At 37.8% G+C, this 25,013-nt stretch overlaps 1 protein-coding gene across 4 annotated transcripts; it reads right to left on the reverse strand.

Annotated features, from left to right (window-relative positions):
* Window positions 1–1,862: 1,862 nt before the first annotated feature.
* On the reverse strand, window positions 1,863–20,036 carry iqce (IQ motif containing E). 4 transcript variants are annotated; one of them, XM_036137426.1, is made up of 21 exons: window positions 19,618–20,036; window positions 17,976–18,017; window positions 17,809–17,854; window positions 17,572–17,721; window positions 17,323–17,394; window positions 17,086–17,156; window positions 14,779–14,892; window positions 14,641–14,691; window positions 14,479–14,549; window positions 14,320–14,392; window positions 14,098–14,138; window positions 12,226–12,374; window positions 11,903–11,958; window positions 11,589–11,818; window positions 10,416–10,523; window positions 8,530–8,806; window positions 8,334–8,423; window positions 7,598–7,716; window positions 7,427–7,518; window positions 2,811–2,900; window positions 1,863–2,684 (listed from the first exon to the last, which is right to left on the reverse strand). In XM_036137426.1, exons 1-21 carry the CDS (start codon window positions 19,669–19,671, stop codon window positions 2,569–2,571), a joined length of 2,112 nt encoding a protein of 703 aa, XP_035993319.1. In that variant the 5' UTR covers window positions 19,672–20,036; the 3' UTR covers window positions 1,863–2,568. The 4 variants fall into 4 exon arrangements, with proteins under 4 accessions (XP_035993319.1, XP_035993320.1, XP_035993317.1 ...); XM_036137427.1 differs by having other exon boundaries at window positions 12,226–12,377; window positions 17,086–17,144; window positions 19,618–20,035; XM_036137424.1 differs by having other exon boundaries at window positions 12,226–12,377; window positions 19,618–20,035.
* Between the last annotated feature and the right edge of the window lie 4,977 nt (window positions 20,037–25,013).

Raw genomic sequence — 25,013 nt, forward strand, 5'->3', positions numbered from 1 at the left:
TTTGTTTTATTTTACTTTTTGGCCACACTTAAATGTTTCAGATCATTTTAATAAAAATGTAAATTTTGAATTAATTGATTCATCAGAAATAAAGCAACCCAGAACAACATGAATCTATTTGAAAGAGTAATAATCTTCTAAACTCAATGATGAAGGGTGTCACCCTTGGAGGCAACGGCTGTGATCAAGTGATAATAAAAATAAATAATCAGTCGGGTTGGAGATATTTCAACCATGAAAGGCCTGTTTCAGGTCATGTCACGCTATTTAAATTGGACTTTGGACTTTAACTAGGCTACAAGAAGAAGGAAAAATGGGGGTGGTTCTTTACAGCACTGTGTTAGAGCCTACTTTTTAGATCAGTCTGGAAGCATTGCTGGTCAGTTGTGTGCAATCACACTTTTCACTAGTACAGAGAAAAATAATAGCATTGAAGTCAGAATAATATGGACTGGCTCTTCTCAAAAGTCACATTAATACCAAACATAACACCAAGATGTATTTGCAGGAGGTCAAAGACTTCTTTAGGATGGCAGCAGTTTATTGTTCAACACTCTTTGTGTTCTGGGGGTTTAAATGGATAAAGTATTTGTCATTCAGTTTTGCAGATTATTTTTCCCTCATATTGCCTCAAAGCTCCGGAATTATTAATTGTAAGAAAGACTAAAATTGCGCAATAACAGTTGAGCCTGTTTAAAGCTGTATACTATAGGGATGGAGGATATTGAGTACTAATGTTACAGTTTCAGTTTGTTATTGCAAAGGCAAAGTATAGAGCAATAGATAATCTAGTACTACCAATCTTTCACAGTGTACAGTTTATAGCCTCACAAACACAATGACATTTATCAGTTTGTAAGGACTTTCACATCTTTACTACACCAGATGGATCAACTAGTGCAACTTAGCAGTACATTGTGATTCTGAAATAAATTGATGCTTTCAGAGAACCAATAGAAAAAAAAATGTGTATTTAAACAGCAGCAGTAATCACGGACAGTTACACTGTCCGTTTTAGGGAGTGTGCAAACAGTTTTTTCCTTAGCCTGTAATCTGAAATAAATGTGCATTTCCCTATAAATCACACCAGCGGAACACATTCACTCTGGGTAGAGGCATAATAGGCATAAAACAGATAAGAGGCATAATATATAGAGTCAAACACATTTTCAAATTTTAGCGGTAAATGCAATAAACCACATGAGATGTATGGAGTGTTGGCTCATTTAATTTTTTTTTAGGTTTTGCAGTTCTTGGACAGTTATTTTGTAAAATTAGTATTTTTACAGCTTTTTATGTCATGCATGCATTTGAATGTAATTTTCTTTATGTATTTCTTGTCATCAAGTGTATTTTATGTAGCTTATCTCTGTAAAGCGCTTGAAATCACTACATATGAGATGAACTCTAAAAATAAAATCACTGATTACCTTATGTAAATTTGTTGTTGGTTTCCTATAAAAATAGACATCTCATTAGACGTTTACCTAAGGGGCCACAGAATTAATTGAAAACACACACACAAAAAAAGGCTTGTTTAATTTCAAAAAGAAAAAAAAAATCTTAAACTTCATCTTTCAGTTTTACCCTCAGAGCGAGTCATCTGTCTCCATCTGAGCCCATCTTCTGCTTCTTCTTCTCTCTCGCCAACTACCTTCACGTCTTCTTTAACTCAATCCATAAATCTCCTCTTTGGTCTTTCCTACAGGCCTCCTGCCTGGCGGTTCCAGCCTCAGCATCTCTCCTCTGTACATGCCCAAGCAATCTCACTCTGGTCTTATCTCCATTATCTTTCACAGATAATGAACTTATGCACACATTAAAAGTCCAAGCGTCTCGAAGTAAAAAAAAAACACAAAAAATGTATAAAAACAGCATTTTATTGAATAAACACATTAGGGTTATTTACCCATAAAGAGCATTGCAGTCGTCCATTTTTTGACAGCTTTATAAATGAACGTCTTCCTTAAAGCCCGGGTTTTATCAGTACTACACATAGACCCTGGGTAACCTACACTGGAATGACAGTTCAGTATTGCAGCAGTGATCTATAATTTATTCACAGTTGGGCTCAGCAGTGCATCAGATGAGAATCGGTTCCTCGCCTCACCTCAAGGACCGGGCCATAATTTGATTTGTGTTTTATAGTGTGAGATCATGTTTATGGATTTCATATCAGGCAGACTGACACGTGATCGGGCAAATTTACAGTAATGTGGGTCGCTGCTGTAAGATTAATGAGGATCCCTCCATACAGCAGCTGTTTCAGCAGAAAAAAAAAAACAAAGAATCGTTTATTGTAAGGAGCATTGATTGGCTCAAAACTATAGAAAGAAAAACTAAAAGAGCTGCTTATTCATTTTACCCTAAGGTCTGTCCTCAGCTAGTAAACGCTCGTGTGCTACACATCTTCATGATCTACAAAGGTTAAACTCCCAAGAGTATTCTGATTATTCATCTGGGTCTTTGGGATGGCAGATATTGTGTGATCATTATTTTCATCTAAGGTGTAATGGATTTATAAGCAAGCATATGACGGATATTGCTGATACACACAAACCCGAAGACCTAAAGGATTAGGGCTTCTCTGCTTCTCAATGGACGTGACGGAGATACAACGATGTCATCAGAATCGTCCGATTCGCCTGCATCGAGCTCTGCCGTGGAACGCAGCTCACGCTGAGCTATAAGAGACAGACAGGGCATCCAGTTTTATCCAGTTAGCCCAAATATTACCAATAAAACACTTGTATATGTGAATAAAACAGTTGGAAGAGGAGAACTGACAGTTTTTTTTTTTATCCTCTAACCTTGTGTGTGTGACCTGCTGGAGACGTGAGTGCTTGAGTCTGGATGGAGGTTCTCTTCGTTTTTAGCATTTTTACTAAGAGATGCAGAACCTTGTAAGGGAAAAAAAATGAAATATATATATATATATATATATATATATATATATATATATATATATATATATATATATATATATATATATATATATAACAAATGTGTTTAATACTTAGAGGCATACAGTAAATAAAAACACCTTAAGTCGAATCAACGCTGTACTAACAGCATGCAAACATATCATGATGGATCAGCTCAAGATTTTTCCACAGATAATGCAACATTTACTATTTATTTACAATATGCATTTCTAAGAGGCTTGTTTGTCAGATTGAAGTACCTTTTGGAAAAAAAAACTTTAGGCTAGTATTAAACATACTTTTAAACATACTTTTAATTAAGCCCCATTTTCTGCATTAAATATGGTACTTTTTTATTGGTCTGATGCTAAATTCTAATCTTGAACGCTTGTTTTCATTAGCTGGAGCCTGGAGGTAAAAGAAAAATCACAATTAAGAGAAATAAAGCCTTTAAAACATCATCAGCCTGTGATAATCTATATAATGTGTTTTCCTTTGTGAATCGAGTTACTGAAATAAATTAACTTATTCTAATTAGAACAAATTGCTGGATCAATGTGTGCTTCTGTGCTTTTTGTCTCTCTTGTTGTGTCTCTGCTCTGTCTGCTCTAACCTACAGTCGGTCGAGGCAGATGACCGTTCATACTGAGCCCGGTTCTGCTGGAGGTTTTTCCTTCCCGCTAAAGGGGAGTCTTCCTCTCCACTGTCGCTTCATGCTTGCTCAGTATGAGGGATTGCTGCAAAGCCATGGACAATGCAGACGACTGTCACTGTGACTCTATGCTCTTTCAGGAGAATTGAATGCTGCTTCTAAAGACAATGCAATCTGCTGGGTTTCCTTAGAGAGAAAATTTATTTGACCAATATGTATGATTTGATTGAATTTGACTTTGTAAAGTGCCTTGAGATGGCATGTTTCATGAATTGGCGCTATATAAATAAAATTGAATTGAATTAATTTATTGAATATGACTTTATACTCCATGATGATCATCATCATCTCCACTTCTTCTCCCGAGATGGTTTCTAACAGTCACACTTCTTAAATCCTCCCTTTTAGGAGGTTCAGGTTTAGTTTCCTCACACCCTAACCCATAACCTCCTGAAAGCTTTTGGGAGATTTAGACCAGGCGTAGAGTTTTCTTTCTTCCTTTGGAAGAAAATGCTTCTTCCTTTTAACACAAGTCTAAGCTGGAAATTTCTGCTCCTTCAGCGTTTCTTTCGTCCTCTTGGCAGCCTCTCAGACCAGCTCCGTCTTATTTTCTCAATAATCTTGGTGAAGCGGCCACTTTCTCTTCTGCTGGCTGATACTCTTGTACAAAGAGACTCCTGTGATCCTCTGTAACCTCACTGAAAACTGGGGCTCTAACTAAACGATGCAAAAGTGGCCAAGTTGGGGGGGAAAAATCCCACAAGAGCAGCTGAACTTCACAGTAGAACTTCTATATTACAATAAGTGTGAATAAGTGGAATAAGAAGGTGCTTAAATAAAGTATTAAATTAAAGGTCTGCATGCTTAGGCAACCAGGTAAGTACACCATTTTAATTTTTGAATCACCCCTTCCTGAAAAACAAACAAAAAAAGACATTTGATGTTTTTTTTCCCAGTTGAACTTGAACGTTAAAAAAAGTTTTAAAATACCTATGATCCAAGTTCTTTCCATCGCAACAATCGAGCATTTTATCAGCAGAGAGTGCAGAGATTGACAGGCACTATGCACACACATTTCTGATATAAACCCTCAATTTCTTTCAAAGAAACATCCTCTCAGATGCAACACCGCTAAGGCGGTGCAGTCCTAACTCTCAACCTCAGGGATTAAAGCTATGGGAACACTGAGGTCCCTGAAATCAGACAGGGGCGTGTTGGTCGGGTCTTTGAGCGGTAGCAGCTACCGATCTTTACAGGTCATAGGAGATGGCATCATTACAGGCTCTCAGCTCCATCATCAGCCTTTTATCTCAGGCTGTCAAAGTCTGGCTGGTGCAGAGGAATTAGATAAGTGCTTCAGGTAGATCCATCACTTCTCATAAAGGTGTCAGGGGAGTAATGAAGAGCTGTTTGGAGCCCAGTGTGGCACACATAAGTATAAATCATGTCAGGACCCTGACTCAGGCACAAGGTGCTTGTAACCGCTGTGTACCGTAATTGTTAATGTGGATGAATTACATTTTCTATCGCCACACTTTAAAAAAAAGGAGTCCAGCATCATTAACTGCAACACAAATTACACTGAGCTGTATATATATAGCACTGCTGAGACAGAAGACATCTGTTCTATCTCATCCATAAATAGCTTGAAATCAATGCAAGAAATAAAGAAACGGTTTAATGAAGGTCCATACAAGCATAGACATAATATAAGGGTAGACGCGTCATTGGGCGGGTTCTGCCTATGCTGCGATGCGTCAGAGCGTCCGCCATCTTAAATGTGGCAAATCTGCAGTTACTCAGTCACTTAAACAGTATCAGAGGGACTTTAATCTCTGAATATGCTTTGGATTCGTAGTATATTTTTTTTTTGTAATATTACAAGTTTATTTTCGTATCCCTTTAGCTTCATTCTCCTGAATTTATTCTCCTAAAGAATAAAAATATTTAAAATAATCTAACCTGGCCCTATTACTCCAGGAGTGAAATAATTCTGCAAACTGTGATTATTCTGGAAATGTCCCCCCTTAATTCTCATAATATGATGTTTTTATCATAACATTATCACTTTTGTGTTTGTTTGTTTATTTTTACTTTATTGACCTAGGACTTTTTTTTCCTCATATTAATTTTACCTCTTAAATACTCACCCAAAAAGTCTGTTCCTAAAGGTTCACATGTGACACGGTTTTATGAAATAATGAAGACCACAATGTTTAGATTCAAATACAGCACAGGAATGAGGCATCTTCTCTGATCCACGTTCACAATAACAGAACTCAACTTTTTTCTGCCATATACAATATGGCGGTGACGTTGACGTGCGAACCTGCGCCCTATGACGCGTCTACGTATATGATGTCTGTGCATACAAGTAGAGCAAAATCCAGTAAACTGAGGTTTCCAGGCTTTTGTTTCTGCACAGCTTTCTGAGGGTCCCACCACTGCATTTCAATCAGTTTGAAGTCTGGACTCTCACTTGACCACTGCGTTTCATTTTCAGACCTTTTCATGTAGACTTGCTGCTGTCGGGGATCATTGCCCTGCTGATGGCCCGGTCTGGGCCAAACTCCAGCCTCGAGTTTGAAAACAAGAATGCTTTGCTATGCACTCAGCGACTGAGGGTTACCCAGATCCTGTGGCTACAGACAAGCCAGAAATCATCAGACCACCACAATGTTTGACAGCAAGTTCATTGGGTTTGTGAGAACATGCTGGATATTATTTTCACCAAACATCTCTACGTTGCTCTCGTCTGTCTCATAGGACCCTGTTCCCGAAGTACAGTGGTTCAGCTAGATTTAATGTGGAAAGCCTTCTTTTTTAACAGCCCATACAAAGAAGCTGTGAAATTAGGCTTTTCATGTCGTAAACTTTAACATTTAAAATGCTGAATGAGGCACGTAGGGTCTGAAGGAAAGCTCTTTTCTTTTTGTAATTTCTCTGAACTGATCTTAGGCCACTTTGTTGGGACGTACACTACCGGGAAGATTACCACCATTTAGAATTTGGAAATAATCTCTCATTGCAGAATGATGGACTTTACATTGTTTAGAAATGGTCTTTCAACCCTTCCAAGATTGGTGGTCAGCGACATTTGGTTTTGTAAAATCTTTGCTGCTTATGGCGTTCTACCCTGGCAGATCCAGACCAGCAAACTGTCAAATCTGCTGCTTTCAGATAATCAGTGGATGCTAATTAAATAGATTTGATTAGTAGCTCCTTTGCTACTGTCCCTCTTAATTCCTGTGTAAGCAGGAACCGTATATTTAGTTTTCCTTACGACTGTTTAGCCTTAGAGCCAAAAAGGTTAAAATCATCCTTTCTGTGTGGAATGGGCACTGGTTTTTGTCCCTCAGCCTATTAGGGCTGTACGATATAGATAAAAAAGCATCTCGATAAAATGGAACTCATATTGATCAATATCGATAATTATCAACAAATTCAAAACATATATTTAAATGTAGCCCTGACCATTTTAAGCTGTTGCTTAGCGACCTATTTTTAGATACAGGACACACAAACACTTAATTCAAACTCAACCCTTTATTCAACCAACTTTTTACCAAAGCTGCAAGTTTTTAAAAAAAAAAAAAAAACACATGCTCTCTGAACTCTGAAGGGGCGGAGCTTGGTTATGCGATTGTGATTGGTCGGGAGGATGTAACGAATGTAATATTAATCTACATGGCTAGAATAAAAAAGGAAGGAAAACTATCCTTCTGTTAAACGTTTTATTGAACCTTTTTTTCTATCATTGATATACGTCTATCGATCAATATATATTGTTAGTGAATTATCGTCCGGCCCTACAGACTATAAACATGTATGGTAAGTGTGGGAACCTTACCTTTTCTGCTAGGAGCATCTGTTAAGCCAGCCCTTCCTGGTGCCGGAGCAGGCGCATAGTTTTCAGCTGGAGAAGGCACAGCGAACCCTGAGCTGATGCACAAACGAAAAGATCATTAAAAAATGATTTGTGGCTACAATCTTTAAAAATTCAACGTGAAAACTGACTGACCTCTTTATTGCAAGACTACAACGAGCTAAATGTCCCCTGAAGGCAGACTGTATCAGAGTCAGGGCAGCAGCATCTAACCCTCCACCACCAGAGTTCCTGCCGTTTAGGGATACTTCAGACTGAAATCAAAAGACGAACATGACAGAGAGCGAAAATGAGGCTGACTAAATGCTTTTTAGAGCCATCTAGTGTTTGTTTTAGGTAAACTGAAACTTGAATGTTTCAGAAGAAATCCTCTTTATTCTCTCGTACCTTTAAACCGGGGCATAAATGCAGTCTACAATTTAATGTATTCCATGTTTAAATGTATATTAACTTTGTGGACTTGATTCCTGAAACCACCTCTCAAAAATGATGACAAAAAGAACTGAAACACTGGATAAAACAACTATTTGCTAATTAGATGATTTTTGACGACAACTGGCTTTAATGGGTTTTATTTATTTAGGGGTACCAGAGTTTTTTTTAAAGAAATTTGCAAGCACGCACTGCGCCAAGTTAAAAAAAGAAAAAAAACTCTGTCTTTTGGCTCACACAGCCTCACACCCTGTTCAATGTGTCGAGTATAAACTTTAAGAGGACAGAATAAAAAGGCAATCCACACTTTTCAGGTTTTTATTTCAAAAGAAAACTTGTGACCCAAACTCTACTTGGTGTTGGCTGATCTCACAGAATCCCATGAAAAAACACTGAGGTTTGTGGCTGTGATGTGACACAATGTGGAAAACTTCAATACCTTATTCTCTGTGCTTTTCAGAAGGTCCTTCAGCCAGGAATCTCTGAAAAGATGGCCCCTCATCACCGACTGAAACATCACAATGTCCTGCAGACAGAACAGTAGAAAAACAAGACAGCGTGTCTGGATATTTCTTATATAATAGTTCTCTCAGGCATCAGCGACTACCTTTACATAACTGCAGCGCGTTACCTACCCTCTGTCTGTGCTGTCTCCAGTTTGTCTGAATGATCAAAGCTGCCTTTTCTTTTTCTGTCATCTCGTCGTCCGTCCCCGGTGATTCCTCTCCTTCCTCCCCCTTTTCCTGACATCCAGCGGCCCTCTCCTCTTCCTCCTCCTGACCTGCTCTGGGCGCAGCGTCCTCCAGATGCTCGGACGTTGTGGGAGGAGGAGAGCCGACCTCAGCCTGGACAAGTTTGCTTCTGGCCTCCTCCAGAGTTTGAATCCTTGTCAACAACTTTTCTAACTCCTGTCTAGAAAACAGAAAAGCAGAAAAATAACTAAATAAATCTGATTAGATAGAAAACAATGAAGTGGAGTACTTGCGCTTTTTAAATTCATGTTTCAATATCTCATGTGTCTTTAAATCATCAAGAACGTTTATATGCAACATGCACATGAGTAACAGTACAAAGGTCAGGATTTAGAAGTAATTCATATTTTGTAGAGTGGTAATTTGGTACATTGTCAATTGTAATATCAGGGAGTGCCGCAATATTGCAAACTGAAAGGACGGCTTGAATGCAATATTTGGTGGGATATCTTATTTCCCACCCTGTCATCTTATTTGAAATGACATGTTTCATGAATTGGCGCTCTATAAATAAAATTGCATTGAAAATAAAAAAAAAAAAAAAGATTTAAAGAGTCATGCATTCCCGTTACTCTTCATTCCCAGAGCCAGAACCAAACACTCCACTTATCTGCAACAAACTCCTAGAGGACTGCAAACGTGCTCAAACCCTGAGTCTGTTTAAATCAAGGTTAAAAACCTGTTTGTTTAAGTAATACTTGCCAATTTTGACCATTCTAAATGTGATAAATAACAGCCTGCTAATAGTGTGACAACGTGTTTGAGTCAATAAAGTAATCAGTTTCATTTATGGGTCAAACATTTACCCAAAAAAACAAATCTATTGAAAATGTAAACTTTAGTTGTAATATGTAAACAGGCCTGTATTTATTGGAAACAAAGCACAGTGGAAAAAGTATTTTTTTTTTTCATTCAACGATACGTACTACGCTGCACTCTTTCCTTAGCTATGGCTGTGAGACCCAAATTGAGATGAATTTGTTTTATTACATCTATTTTCCTAATACTGTCTATTAGCTAATGTTTGTGAATTTATCATTTCATACCTGGATAAATATTATTTAGTTAATTACTTTTAAGCCCATTTGGTAGTTGCTTTATTTAGTGGTATGAGCTAGAATAGAAGAGAACAGTGATCATGTGACCTACACATGTTTAAAGGTATTGGCAAAATGTTAGGATGTTATTGGTTAAAAACTATTTTGACATTATTGAACAGTTATTTCATTATTGGGGCTACACTGATCAATTTTATAATAAAAAAAAAAGCTTTCCTGATGTAGATGTACAGGAAGGTTTAATGACCATTCTGAAAAATCTTCAGATTTCCAATCAATTAGAGCCAGGCTAATCAGGATCTTACTGGCTGACACTAATTTCCAGTTTTCTTTGTGGTCTAAAATGTCAGTTCTGATTTTTTTTTTTGCCCATTCTTGCTGTCCTTCTGAGAACCATAAAAGATAAAAGCTCTTTTATGTATACTTTGCTTTAATTTATCCATCCATCCATCCATTGATTTTTCATCCCCGGTTATTACTTCTAGCTCCAGTGGAGAGAGACAGGCCCCAATCTTTATATGATTTTATTAAAGTCAAAACCAGATACATCAAAAAGATACTGATGTGTACTTACAGGCCGAAAAAGCTGCAGTCTTCAGTTTTGATGCCGTGAGTTTACCTGAATCAGACCCCCCCCCCCGCCAAATTGACCTGCAAGTATCCTTAGTGGCCTGTTGATCGACACACTGTACATGAGAATTAGAAACTCACCTATGCTGCTGTTCCACTTTGTCTAGTTGTTCTTTCTGTTCAGCTTTCAGTCGTTCTGTCTCTTTTATCAGTTCCCCTCTTTCTGTCCTCAGCTGCATCAGTTCATCACTGCAAACACAAATAAAGATAAAAGCACAGCACTCAGTAATTTTTTTCCAGGCGCTGGGAAAACAAGAACAGACAAAGACGGCAAACATAAAACTGTTTCATTTATCAACTCAGTATTCAGATTTTTGTTTAAATATCAAATAAAATAAAAAAAACAATAACAGGACGACTGAAGTTTTGAAGGATTTTTTTTAAGTTCCTCTTTCTCTCATAATGGACTTGACAGATCAATTTTAAAACACGTAAAGTTGTAAAGTGTCCCGAAAAGTAATTAAAAAGCACTTTTTTAAAAATGTTTTAATTAGTGCGCATTTAGCCCGAGTGTCAAAAACCACACAACTGATGGACAAAATGTGACGCTGAAATAAATAAATAAATCTAAAATTCACTTCAATTATTAAACAGCATCAGATATTTTGTATCATTTAGAGCAAGAAAGAAGGAAAAGCTGAAAAACCTCTTGTATAGTTATTTTATTTTCTCCATTCTAATCCATACTTGAAGTGACAAAGACAAAAACTCCAACCTGCTGGATGCCTGAGCTTCTTAAGTTATTTCTAACAGTCCATAACTTGTCTTGTTAGTGTATTGCATTTTTTTTGGTAAGTTTCTGTAAATTTCCACTCACTGACAGGTGAATAGCAAGATTCATGTGTTATCTCCTTCTTGAAAGATATTTTAAAAAGCTCTCATGACAGAGCAATATTTTCCTCCAATTTTCCAGCTGTACTTTTATGGTCAGTTTACACTTTGTTTTAACAGCGAAATCACCTGCACACCTGTCACAAAACACATTTGTTTCATGAAATGCAAAGTACTTTATTCCCTATTTATCCCACCTGGATGTGAAAAATAATGATAGTAAATTTGGATCTATTTATTTGTTTCTAGCAACTTATCCAATTTGCAGGAGTTTCTATGTGTGGAGCTGCTGTAAAAGTTTGCTATTTAACCGTGTTGCAGTGCAATAAAACCCATTATATGAATTTCTTCTTAGACTGCTGCCATAAATGCCGTTTATTAATGAACTAGATGTGTTGTTTATTGAACTGAGTGCTTCCTCACTTTTGATTGGTCAGCCTCTCTTGAAGCTCCGCCCTCTCCTCCTCCAATTGGCCGAGGTGTTCCCTCAGAGCAGAAAGCTCTTTCTCCTGCTCAGTGTTGGTTCCCACGGAGACCACTGCCTCTGTTGCCATGGTAAACCCTGGAGCCTCAGTAGGCGGAGACTGGAGCTCCTTATCCAATGGAATGCTGCTCTTTGCTGAGTGGGTGTGTCTTCTGCTGTCCTCTAGCCTCTGATAGGACGAGACAATGGTGTATGAGTGTTTAAAGCGTCCAAACAACAAACTGTGTTTACATTAGCTAGAACTTCCTCTTACCCTCTCCAACTCTAACAGCCTTCTCAACAACCTCTGTCTGCTCCACTCTCTGTAACCTACAATCACATTCACACACACACACACACACATTTATTGTAGCTACAGCAGAGAATATTAAATATAACGTAGTAATGAATCATGCTTTGAGACGGTTGTTCATGATTTTCATATCAATATTAGGGTGAACACATTGAGGAAAAAACTAGCTTGCACATGTTTGAGATTAAAAAAAAGAGCAAAGATTTAAAAAAAAAAAAAAAAAATAGAACTTCATAGATGTTTCATGGGGTTTTACATGAAGATGGTTATGGGTATGCAAAGACCTTTAATTCCAGCACCAGGACTGTCCGTGTCGAGCTCTTCTCTGAGCGCTGCATTTTCCTGCTGAAGATGCTTCAAGTTTTCAGCCAAGCGCTGAGCTGTGGAGCTCAAAGCTTTCTGCTGCCTCTGAGAGCATTTACTCTCTGCTCGACTGCTGCAGGCAAACATGCAGATGGAGACTTAAATGCAGCAATGGCCTTATATTTTACATTTATTCCTGGAAAAGCACAGAGGAATCGTCAGGTAGTCAGAAGTGAACAATTTTTAGCGTGAACAGCCCTAACCCGCGACTGGAAGGTCAAACCTTTAGCAATCGCTAAGCGCACCGCGCCTAATCGCCTCCAGGACCATCAACACCGTTCAGTGGGGGGCGCCATTACTGGCTAAATGAGACTCAAATTTGCAATTTTCAGTGTCAGTGAGGTGTTAAACTATTTTCTACGCAATGTTTACAAGAGAGCTAGAGAGAGCAGGATTTTCAGCTGATAACAGGAAGGCTAAACGGAGTAAAAAAAAAAACTGTTTTATCCTTTAAACTGTCATTGAAAATGTTTTACCGTATTTTTTGGGCTATAAGTCGCACTTTTTTTCATAGTTTGGCCGATCCTGCAACTTGTATATCAAATTTAAATGGTAATTCATCTTGACCAGCAATGATACAAGGAATATATATACTATAGACAGTAATGTTTAGTCCTTGATTCATGCTGCATGAATCAAGGACTAAACATTAATGTCTATAGTATATATATTCATTGTATCATGGAGGAAAAAAGTCCTGCCGCCGTCCCAACGCAGTGGAAGAGCTGAGTTGAACGCGCCTTCCCCACCCCGTCGGTGATGCAATCATACAAAACAAACCAACCCCCGGACAGAACTTCTCAACAAAATCAGAGACATCCCCGGTTTTTATTAGAGAAACCTGGTCACTTTAACTTAAAAATTTATTGAAACATTAACTTATAAACAAGAAGTCTGCATTCACGCAGCAGAGCGTTGAGTGGTGCAGCTCCAAGGACCCAGACTACGCCAGAAGCCTATTACTAAGCTGTCCGTGAAGCTAATAACAGCTAGCGCTAGCTTAGAAGTCTGTTGTCTGGGCGTTTTACATCTTTGCTGATGCGTATAGTCCGGTGCGACTTATTTAGTTTTTTTTCCTCTTTATGACGCATTTTTTGACTGATGCGACTTATATTCCAGAGCGACTTAAAGTCCGGAAAATACGGTATTTGGAAAGGTTTGCACCATTTTGAAGAGCTGAGTTCAGGTTGGAATCTACAGTTGTGCTCAAAAGTTTACATACCCGGCCGACTGTCGTTTTCATTTCGTTCAATTGGGCCCTTTTCAGAGAATATGAAATACAAAAACTATTTTCCACTTATAGCTAGTGGTTGAAATGCCATTTATTATCACACACTCATATTTACCATTTTTAAGACATAATGAAAACAGAAACTACCCAAATGACCCCTGAAAAAAGTCATTTTTGTACAACTGACAACACCTCTGCTCTTAATTTAAGTAATTAGTGTCCCTTCAAAGTAGGAAGGCTCCATCGAAAACTGTTTAGTATGCTGTTAGTTATGGGTGTAATAAAGGAAGAGAAGTCGGAATCAGCTTAAATCTGAATCGGCCGGTTAGATCTTTTCAGAAACTGGGGATCAGAAATTAGCCACAAAATTGTGATCAATGTATCTCTATTGATGACATCAAACACCGTGCATTTTGACCTTTCTGATTCCCGGAGGAGTTATTAAGATCTCGGCCCCATTTGTTGGCATCATGAATAGTTAAAGAAAACAATCAATGAGCTTTATGTTTACTGAAACAAGATATGTTCCCATGAGAGTTTTTCATTGTTCAATTATTCACACCTTTTCTCTGCAGCATCTAAAAGTATCCTCAGTCTTTGGATCTGCAAGATGAGAATCAAAACAACGTTATTACAGCTTAACTGTTTAACAGCCTCAGGCACACTTCAAAGCTTAAGCAGATATAATAATATAGAGTAGAAATAACCTTTATGGACCCACAGTGGGCAAATTAGGTGTTTACACAACATTTAAACCACAAGCAACTCATCCCATAAATATTACCTCCTCGAAGTATGTTTCTACAGTGATCTTCAGCTCCTCTAGGTTGGTGGTCCTCAACTCACTCTGCAGTTTACTGCAGAAATTATTAATAATCAAAAAACATTGCAAGCCTAAAAAAAAAAAGCTGTGAATTTACAGCCAAATGAAGGTTCAGTTTACCTTAAAGCATTTTCTTTCTCTCTGCACTGCTGCTCAAGTTTTAGGATTCTCTGCTTCAGCCCATTGACAATCTTAAGGAAAAGATTTGATCTTAAAAGATGGGTAAAAGGTGTTTGCTATAACAACTTTTTATATGGTCACCATCAAAATGGACAAACTCACCACACTCCCGTCTTTTTTCTTATCGACCAAACTACGAGTGTATTCGGAGCCCTTCCAACAACAAAAACAAAGAAACATGCTTTTAAAATCTGTAAGACACTCCTGGTGAAATTTAAAAACAATCCTGTGGATATATACCTTTGTGGGGTCCAGGAGTTCTTCAATCTGTTTCTCTCTCTTAGCATTATCTTCCTCCAGGCGCCGCAGTTTGGCTTTCATTTGCTGGTTGTCAGACTTCTGAGCCTGGAGACTCTGATGGCAAAGGAAGGCAAGACGAGTTTATCTGTGTAGCACATTTCAATAGGGCAGCGGCTGTCGACAAATGTATTAATCAATTAATCTGATTATTTCCTTAATTTACAGATCTAAAAATATACTGATCATAAATTAACATGCCCCAATAAACAAGTTTCTTGAACTAGGCTTAGTGTACATTTTATATGCATTGTAAATGTCAGAAACATGTAAAAAAAAATCTCACTTTAATACTGACAACATGGTAATTTTTTAATTGAGGTCTACATCTATCCATCTATCTGTCTGGACTGCAACTATTATTTTGATAATTGTTTAATCTATCAACAATTTTTTTGATTAATGGACCGCAAAAATTTTTTTTTTTTTTTACAAAATTGAACCATGTGAAGCGTAAACAATCCCACTTTAGGAGTTCTGGATAGATCATATTCTGGATAGATCATATTCAGTCCTGTCCTGTATACTGCTCTGAATTGGTTGTTCTTTGAGCAGATTACATATTTTAGAGTATATAGATTACAGTTAACGATTGAATAATTAAATTAGCTGATGATTATTTCAATAATTGATTAATCTGATTGATTCAGCTTTACATTTCAGTAACAACACAATTTAAAGTGCTGTACATAAACAGAAAATTAGAAAAGAAAACATACAGAAGAAAGTAAATGGCAATGAAATAATAGCAGCAGGTCAAAATAGGTTGGACTACAAACTTAATTTAGTGAAGTTTCAGTGAACTACAAAGTTTTCATTTAATATTAACATTTAAAGGCAGCTCTAAACAAACAGATTTCTAACCTTCATTTTAACTCAGGCTTTCAGCACTTTCAGTTTTCTGGGAGTTTGTTCCAGATAAGTGGAGCATAGGAACTAAATGCTGCTTCTCCGTGTTTAGTTCTGGTTATGGGTATGCAGAGAAGGCTGGAGCCAGAAGACCTGAGTGGTCTGGATAGTTGATACATTGATAACAAGTCTGTGATGTATTTAGGTGCTAAGCCATTCAGGGATTTATAGACTAACAGACGTATTTTAAAGTCTATTCTCTGAGATACAGGGAGCCAGTGTAATGACTTTAGAACTGGGGTGATGTGCTCTACTTTCTTATTCTTAGTGAGGATCAAAGGAACTAATCACACAGCGATTTTAAATTATAATAAAACATATGCGAAGGTTGGTGCAGCAAATCTGAAACAAGCTAATTTGTTTTTAAGAACGCTACAGATACAAATTACTGAAAAGCATAGAACTGTCACAACTTGTTGGATGTAATTTAAAGCAGTTCAGATTGGTTAAGGTTGAAATTTTGTCTTAAAAAATGGAATCAGATATGGGTGGCAGTTGGGGATTTAAATATAGAAATTAGATTTTCACTTTTGAAAATTGCATTTGTTGATTTTTTTAGTTCAAAAGTAAAATGAGAACTGGTAAGATTGACATAAGTGATTCGATATTTTACGTCAAAAAGACATGGGATCAATTTTCCCCTTCGTATTTACATTATACAATTTACACATGTCATTTTGTCCGTTCTTTTATCAATTTCGTACCAGTAAACAAACCACTTTACAACAATCTAAATCATTGTGTATCTCTTTACATTTCACTGTAATGAAGTATTTTTTACAAGTTATGGGGCTAAAAACTCTCTAAATGATTTGTATTACAGTTTATTTCTATTTCTATTAATACTTCTCCCTATTTTGCCAGTTGACTCATGAAATTTGATCTTTGATCAAACCAAAGTCACTCAAGGTAAAGTTCTGCCAATAAAATATGTATTCAGTCACATAACTGCTTTTCCTTATCGTATACTACAAATAGATTATAGAAAATTACATTACAAACTCCAGTCCATTATGCAGGACCTTTATATATATCCTGTATAAAATGCCTGAATCGGTGGCTCGTAATGCAATTAAGCTCTAGAGAGCACTGCTAATGAACTAATTATCTGATTTGTGAGTTGAAGCAGATACACATCTAAAACTCCCAGGAAATCGGCCTCCGATGACTGCCGTTAAAGACCACTGATTTAAATCATTAGTTGTCAAAGGGGGTATAAAACGTAGGTTTATTGGAAAATGCCTGTTACAAGAAAACACAAAACAATGTGCAGAATAACCAGCACCTCACAAAAAATGTGGCGTCTCCATTGTTCAGGCTGCTGTGGTTTTGCTTGTTTACCTTTTTGAGGCGAATGATCTCGTCATACATGCCCTCTTTGTCCTTGTGGTCACCAGCACCTATAGTAAAACCTGCAAAATGTTACTTAAAGTATACCCAAAAAAAAGAAAGAAAAAAAAACCTCACAAAAAAATGCTCTGAATTAGTTAAATATTGATTACTATTCTAACTTCTTCCTCGGTCAACAAAATATTATCCTCAGCTTCACAGCCTGTAGACCCTAAAACCTTGTCTTACCATTAGATGCAAAAAGCTGTTGTTTTCTTAAGCTGGACTTCTGTTTCAGCAGCTGTGGGCTGTCATCAGACTCTGAAACCAGCACATACAACACATACGAAGATGAAGAGAAAACAAAAGTATAATGGAACAAAAACATTTTGTCAGGAACTGTCATATTGAAGTTCTGCCAGGTGTTCTGAGAAAAGCGCTCCTCTGAGGAGTGACACTTTCTATAAAGCCACAGCTGGGTTTATAAACGGACCCTACCATGGCCGTTGCTGAGAGACGTGTGGCGAGCCGAGCAACGCTCCCTTAGCGTCTCGCCTCTAGCGTCCCCCAAGGACGGCCTCGGCAGTCTCCAGGCTGCCACTGCTGCTCTTTTGGAGTTCATATTCAGACTGAAGAGGTATGGAGACCCTGAAAAAAAGCCATAAAAAAAATCTGATAATTGTTCTGTTACAGTTTCTGCAATTATTTCCAGTTTATCAGCTCAGCTGGTCTTACTTGGAGAAAGCGGAGGCTTGACAGACGATTTAGTCCTTGACGTTCTCTAATAAACAAGAGGTGTTGGAGCAGAAGGAAGGCAAATATATCAAACTAAAAGCCTCTTAAAAAAAAGAAAGAAAAAAAAGGGGGAAATGATCAACCAGAAAAATACAAGAACAGTTTACCTTTCCTGAAATATCAGCAGGAAGAGTGAAACCATCCTCCACCTGAGAAAATAAGACACGGCTAGATAAATACACAGTTAAATAAAAAAATATTTCTTGCAACAGGTAGGACAAACAAGTGCATATTATAAACAGTTTAGGTTGTTTCAAGTTAAACACAGGGCTTTAGTAGTTTGTTCTATATTTGTATTTTCCAACTGCAAATGCATTTTAGAGCATGAGGTCATTCCCGTCCATAGATCAAGACACCTGTATTTTTTACCCTTTCTCCCCTAAGTTTTTCTTTAAAAAAAAAAAGTTTACACTTTCCATTGCAGGATTTCACAAAAAACCTTTTCTAAAATTGTGCTCATGAAAAACAAACAGCTAATTGTGTTACGTGTGCTATGTATGTGGGTCACCGACATCACAAGAGGGTCAAATGTGAAGCTAATCAGTTAGCATTAGTAAATATTACACCAGAGGAGCAACCTCGTTGACAGATATTCTGAAGAGCGTTAGCTCCATTTAAGCATCGAGGGATTCAAAGTTTACTTGCTCCAATCATCTTTAGAACCTTTTCTGGTATTAATCGGCTTATATCCCTCTCTTTCCCGCATAATTGACACACATAAAATTACTAGATTGTGTCACCTTAAATAGGTGTCGGATTTCCCAGTACAGTGTTTCTGCGTGCAGTATAAACTTATACCACTGATTTAGCTAAACTACCTCTCTCTTTAATAGGATTTTTTCCCCTTTCTGCTTCTTCCCTCTGGTATTGGCATGGTGGATGCAGCTTGGGTCTAACCCTGGGGCCTGCAACCATTACAGTCTAAAGAGCCATTTTACCCACAGTCTACTTGAATTAAACCCGTTCAGAGCACCAAATGTTGCCAAGCCTTTTTAAAAAAGACAAGTTATAATTTTTAATAAAGATCTACTGTAGGAAATATGTTGTCGTCGTTAAAGAAACACACTTTTATGTCTATTTGGAGGTTTAAAAAAAAAAAAAGAGGACCGACGGGATGTTGATATTTGTGGATAATGATGTAAAAAAAAAAATCATAGTTTCCAACATAATGACAAAATTTTGATTTAAAATTAAATATTACTGGCACTTTCAGCATCATTATGTTGTGAAAGTTAAAAGCGATTATTCCAAGAATAAAATGCTTAAAACCTGCATTTATTATCATTATTACATTTAAATACCATAACAAAAATATAATTTGTAGCCAAAGTTATTAAGAGCCACTGTGGAAGGTCCAAAGAGCCACAGGTTGCAGACCCCTGGTCTAACCAATAGGTTTGGGTTGATTATCAGTCTGCCAGCCTGGGGATCCCTTTTAACCAGCATTGTAGAAACGTGGAAATCATCTTAAAAAGGAACAACCTGAACATGGAAAATCCAAACAGACGTATTCAGACAAACTTCATGGTTTGCCTTTAAACTTGCGGTGATGCATGTGCGCATGGCAGCTTGTTTTTCGCAAGATAGAATGGCAAAATAAACAGAAAAACCTGGCAGAAAGAAAGACGATCTGGGTAAACTGAGTTTGACTAAATCCACATAAAAAGTCTGACCAGCAGGTTTTTTTATATATAGAAAACTAGTTTTCAGATGACAGAGACAGTTATGTTGTTGATGAAAGAGACTCACCAGCTCGTCCTCATCACTCGCCTCCAGAGACATTTTGTTAGCTGCACTGAACATCACTGCTGAACAAATTGTCACGTTAGCCTGAACACTTGGACTCTTGCTTCTTGTAACGTTTCCATCCCTCTTCCAGTCAGAAGGATTCCGCTCAGCTGGGTCCAGAAGCTACTGCACAGCTGGAGCCACAAGAGAGACGCTAGCTGTGCTGTGACTTGAGAAATGTTGGTCGACAAAACAAAAACTCGTCTCGGAAAATGAAAGGCGTTCTCGGTGAAGCAGCCTGTCCACCATTTCTCACTGATATTCGGTAAAGTTCCGCCGTCCTTCCGACCAGAGGTTTGTGTTTTCTCGGCGGTGTGGCGGACGGGGTCGTCTAGCAACAACATGTAGCTCTCTCCACTCGGTTAAGCTAGCCAGAGACGCGGAACAAAACCGGAAGTTGTCAAACTGCACCTTCAAATTAAAAGGTAAACCAAGGAAATTCGTTTGAAGTCACGCTTAAATCATTTTGGATTTTGAAAAATATGAAGCATTTATGAATATACAATAAATTATTTAAAAAGCTAAATAAAAATAATCATGTTTGTAGGGGCGACAAGGATGACAATACATTTATTTTGAAAATTAAAACCGGATATTGGCTCCCAGCTACATGTAGCTTTACGGAATTTTTTTTTCTTTACCTCAACACTCCTGCGATTGCGAAGTTTTTCTTCCTTGCTTCTACCTACTGGAGCGGTGCTAAATGGGGGTTCTTAAAGGAACAATTACACGACATCTAACCAGCTACTCCAGACATTTTAAATTAAGAAAGCTTCTTGGATGGGATGCAAAACGTCTTCAGCTTTAAAATTGAAGTCCAGTTGTTTTATTTTTTAAACCTTTTTTGGTTTGATCATGACCTGGATGATTGAGAATCTTCACCAACAAATAAAATGAGACCAACATTGATATTTGCAAAATAGTGTGTGGCTAAAAACTGACCCTGCCCACGCCAGCGCCATGTGAAGCATGATTGTGGCAACATCATGTGGCAGAGACACTTCAGAGGGAAGCTGGACTGTATTAGCCTCGTGAGACCATCCTGATCTCGCGAGGTTTCAAGGTTTCACTCGCAGATCAGTCTGGATTTACCTGACTCCGCCAGATAGATTTGCTCCGCATATCCATCTGGAAACCTTCCGTTGAAGTAATTTTGGGAAGGGGCGAAAATACTGGTTAGCTGATTGGCCTATGTTGGTGATAGACGGGCCAAATGAACCAATCAGATTCGTCGTCGCTCTGTTACGAGCGACGACGAAAACACAACCACAAGCCAAGCTACTCTTGCTGCTGCAGGTAAAGGCTCGTTAGCTCAGCAAATAAATACTCTAATTCCGATAAAACTTGCTCGATAGCCACGCTAACGCTAGTTTCATCGGCTGAAGCCGCCATGTTCTTTAGACTGAACTGTCGCGCTTCCCGTTGCGTCACACCTCAACCCGCCTCAAAGCCAACGCTGATTGGACGTTCGTTTGGTGAACGGCTCCAAATTTTCTTTAACGGAGAGTATCCAGACTGATCTGCGAGTGAAACCTTGAAACCTCGCGAGATCAGGATGGTCTCACGAGGCTAAGTCTGGATACCCTCCGTTGAAGAAAATTTGGAGCCGTTCACCAAACGAACGTCCAATCAGCGTTGGCTTTGAGGCGGGTTGAGGTGTGACGCAACGGGAAGCGCGTCAGTTCAGTCTAAAGAACATGGCGGCTTCAGCCGATGAAACTAGCGTTAGCGCGGCTATCGAGCAAGTTTTATCGGAATTACAGAGTATTTCTTTGCTGAGCTAACGAGCCTTTACTTGCAGCAGCAAGAGTAGCTTGGCTTGTGGTTGTGTTTTGAGCGACGACGAATCTGATTGGTTTATTTGGCCCGTCTATCACCAACATAGGCCAATCAGCTGACCAGTATTTTCGCCCCTTCCCAAAATTACTTCAACGGAAGGTTTCCAGATGGATATGCGGAGCAAATCTATCTGGCGGAGTCAGGTAAGGACTGTATAGGGAAGAGAGGGAAATGGACCCAAATCCAGCTCACAATTTGTGTCAGGATTTTAATATTTTTTTTACAGACCTACTCCATCCAATGTGAGATATTTAGAAAAAGGGTAGAAATGTCATTTTCATGACATGCACAATTGTGATTCATCTATCAGCTGTAACTGCAGGCACAGGTGACTATAAAGTTTTCACTCAGGGAGCTGAATACAAATTTATGTCAAACCTTCCAGATTTTCAAGTGACCTCTTTGACCTCCTCTTCACATATTTTGTTGATTTTGGGTGATTGTTACACTACTTTGTGTAACTACCACACAAAAACCACAATGAAATACATTGGGTTTGGGGTTGTAATGTAAAAAGAAAAACATAAAAGGGATATATAAATGTTTGCAAGGCACTGTAAGGCAATGCACTAATTGCTTTAACTTTTCCACTTATAAGGCAGGCTAATATATTGATTTATAGTGAGTAATAGCCAGCTCATAATTTTGCACTCCTCTTTCTGACAACCATAGGTGTGAACCCAGTGGCCTCTTCTTTCTGCATTATTTTCTCATCCACACTGTTTGTACAGGTGGTGGACCCTTGCAGCTGCAGCATGGGCCGTACTTTGGTTTGGGATAACAAACCCTATTAAAGTTAAATATCAATGTTGAATATCTGTGTCATTTTCAGGTACCAAGCAGACAGCTTTACCAGCCGACCACTTTGACCAAATTGATGATGATGCTGGGCTCATTGATGCTGGATAAAAAGGATTTTATCCCACCCTTGATAAAAATCTCTATTTTCATTCCAACTGCTGTTGTATTCAAGCTGAAATACAATCATTATTATAATCCAAATGTAATTGTGTGTTATTGGTTCTCACTACTTTGTGCATTTGGATTATTTTGGATGGTTTATTAGTGTCTTACCATATTAGGGCTATTCCTTTGTGTTTAGTTTCTTAGTTATTTCTTGGGTTCTGTGCTTTGTACATTTTGGTTTGGACTCTTATTTTTATCTCAGTCTTTTTCCCCTGGTTTGTAAGCACAGTTTTTCTTTCCTGTTTAGTTCCCTCTGTGTTTATTTCTCTGTTTACTGCTTTCTCCCTGAGCTGTTCTGCATTCTTCTGCCCAGTCTCACCTGCTTTCTATCCATGTTACCAATCAAACCTCAACAGTGTTCAAACTGCCCAGTTTTTATTGCTCACTGCTGGATTCTTCCACTGATTCTTTACCCTGGTTCTGTGTGCTTGAAAACGTGCAAGTAATCAAAAAGAACTGAGAAATTAAGTAATTTACTACAGGTTGCAAGAACAAAGTTCTTGCTGACAAGGATGTTTCGTATTTCAGAAGAACTAAAGTGCACCGAAACTCCCAGGAAGTCTTAATAGATCTGTGTCACTTCATATTTCTTGAACACCATGCAAGGAATAATTACTTCTTTGTTGCAACTTTCCTCAGACGATGTCAGAAACAGGTATAACCACGATAAACATCTCACTAAAATTCATGGGGGTCAGGACGATCAATTAGATGGTAGGGTGTCCTAACTGTTTAATTAAAGGGGACATATTATGCAAAATCCACTTTTTTGCCCTTTAATATATTCTGTTATGTGCTTGAGGTCTCAAGTAGTGCAGAACATTTGAATTTGAATGTTGCATAGATGTCTTTATATTTTGTTTGGGTTATTTCTCAAGCCATTCAGTTTTCTCTATTCTCTGTAAAAAAAAAAAAAACAACAACAATTACATCACAGTATGTGCTTGTGAATTTCTCCAATGTGAGATCAATAAAGCTTGTCTTATCAATCTTGCAAAAAAAAAAAATATTTTTTTGCCACAGTTTTGTAGTCCAAGCTGAAGGATGCTGAAACTGTCACGATTTGTTCTGATGAACCCGAACACAACCACACACAGAGCCTCGTTTCAAGAGTTTTATTGATGGTTGATGGATTATGGAGGATGAGAGCCAGAGAGTCTTTACCGGGATGGAGCAGGTGGATGTAGATGGCAGGAGCTGGCGGACGGGAGAGGGCTGGAGGACCGCAGGTGAGCCATGGGGACGGGACCCAAGGCTGGTGGATGAGTTTCGGAACGGGATCCAAGCAGAGCCTTTGGAAGGAAACCAAGGCTGGCAGGAAAGCTTCGGGACAGGACCCGAATGCATCTTAGAAATGGCTTGAATGTTGTTCTTTGTGATCTGTATGCTCTGTAAAATAATCTAGCTGCTTATGTGAACATAAAGAAGTTGCGGTAAAGCAAATTTGTTTGCACTCTGTATCTGTGTAGATGCGCTCAATAGACCATTGAATTCTTGCTTTTCTTTTTTTAATGTGTGAAAAATAGTGTTTTTCTTTCTTTTTTCTAGATATAACAACTAAAATTTAAACACTACTTCCAAAAGAATCACTATTGTCTTTATGTTTTTGGCTAAATCTAATGTTATAGTAAATACAATAAATTTTGAATTATAGTAATGCCATGATTTATTTATTTATTTTAGTTAATATCCAGGTAACTTGTTTGGTGGTGTCTTAACAATTAGTTTCACAAGTCCAAATGGAAATAAAAGCACTTAAAATGAACCCCTTGCGCAAAAGAAAACTGAACCATAACACCTCTACACTAGATGTTGTGGTTAACAGTTAATGACTTTCCTGCTCTACATGCTGATTATTTGTTGCATATTATTTATTGCAATTTATTTATTGCAACTTAGTTTTACTATTTTTCATATAAGCCACACTAGATGGCAGCACTGGACATTTAAAAAGTCATAGTTGTAGGTCTGACTCACTCAAAACGACAGAAACAGCCCTTCCAAGTGTTAAACAAAACACATGCAATTACACATTATAGCAAGGCTAGACAGTGGTAAATTACTAAATGATAATAAAAAGAAATAGATTAATGACATGACATACATTTAAAATTAATAGATAGAGGTTAGCTACATATTTATTAACTATTATAGGCCAGCAAATGTCTATAATTTATGTCTAAGTTCTGTAGTTAAACTTGTATTCGTTCCTCAACGCAACTTTATTTCTAAAGCACTGTAAAATAAAACTTTGTCGGCCAAAGGGCTTTACAGCCAGTAAAGAGCAAATTGTTCAGAATCAAAACAATAAAAGCAAAAACACAATAAAACAAGTAATATATAGAGTATATACATAAAAATAAACAAAACTATTGAAGCCAACCTCTCAAACCTGGTTAAAAGCCAGAAACAGGAACTTGCTGTAAAACAGCAATTATACTGAGTCAATTCTTTAAATCTTTTCCTATAAATGTAGAGAAAAAATTAAAAGAAGATTTAAAAGCAGAAATTGAGTCAACTGCCCGACATGTACAGGTAATTTGTTCCGTACT

Source organism: Fundulus heteroclitus, chromosome 5, assembly GCF_011125445.2.
Source record: "Fundulus heteroclitus isolate FHET01 chromosome 5, MU-UCD_Fhet_4.1, whole genome shotgun sequence".
Classification (NCBI taxonomy): Eukaryota; Metazoa; Chordata; class Actinopteri; order Cyprinodontiformes; family Fundulidae; genus Fundulus; species Fundulus heteroclitus.

Excerpts from the sequence above, each read along its gene's own strand:
- iqce (XM_036137424.1), bottom strand. The coding sequence starts at position 19,671 with ATGTTCAGTGCAGCTAACAAAATGTCTCTGGAGGCGAGTGATGAGGAC. Across the intron at positions 14,893-17,085 it reads AGATCATTCGCCTCAAAAAG|AGTCTCCAGGCTCAGAAGTC; the intron begins GTAAACAAGCAA and ends CTTTGCCATCAG. Across the intron at positions 8,424-8,529 it reads GGAGACAGCACAGACAGAGG|CAGGACATTGTGATGTTTCA; the intron begins GTAGGTAACGCG and ends CTGTTCTGTCTG.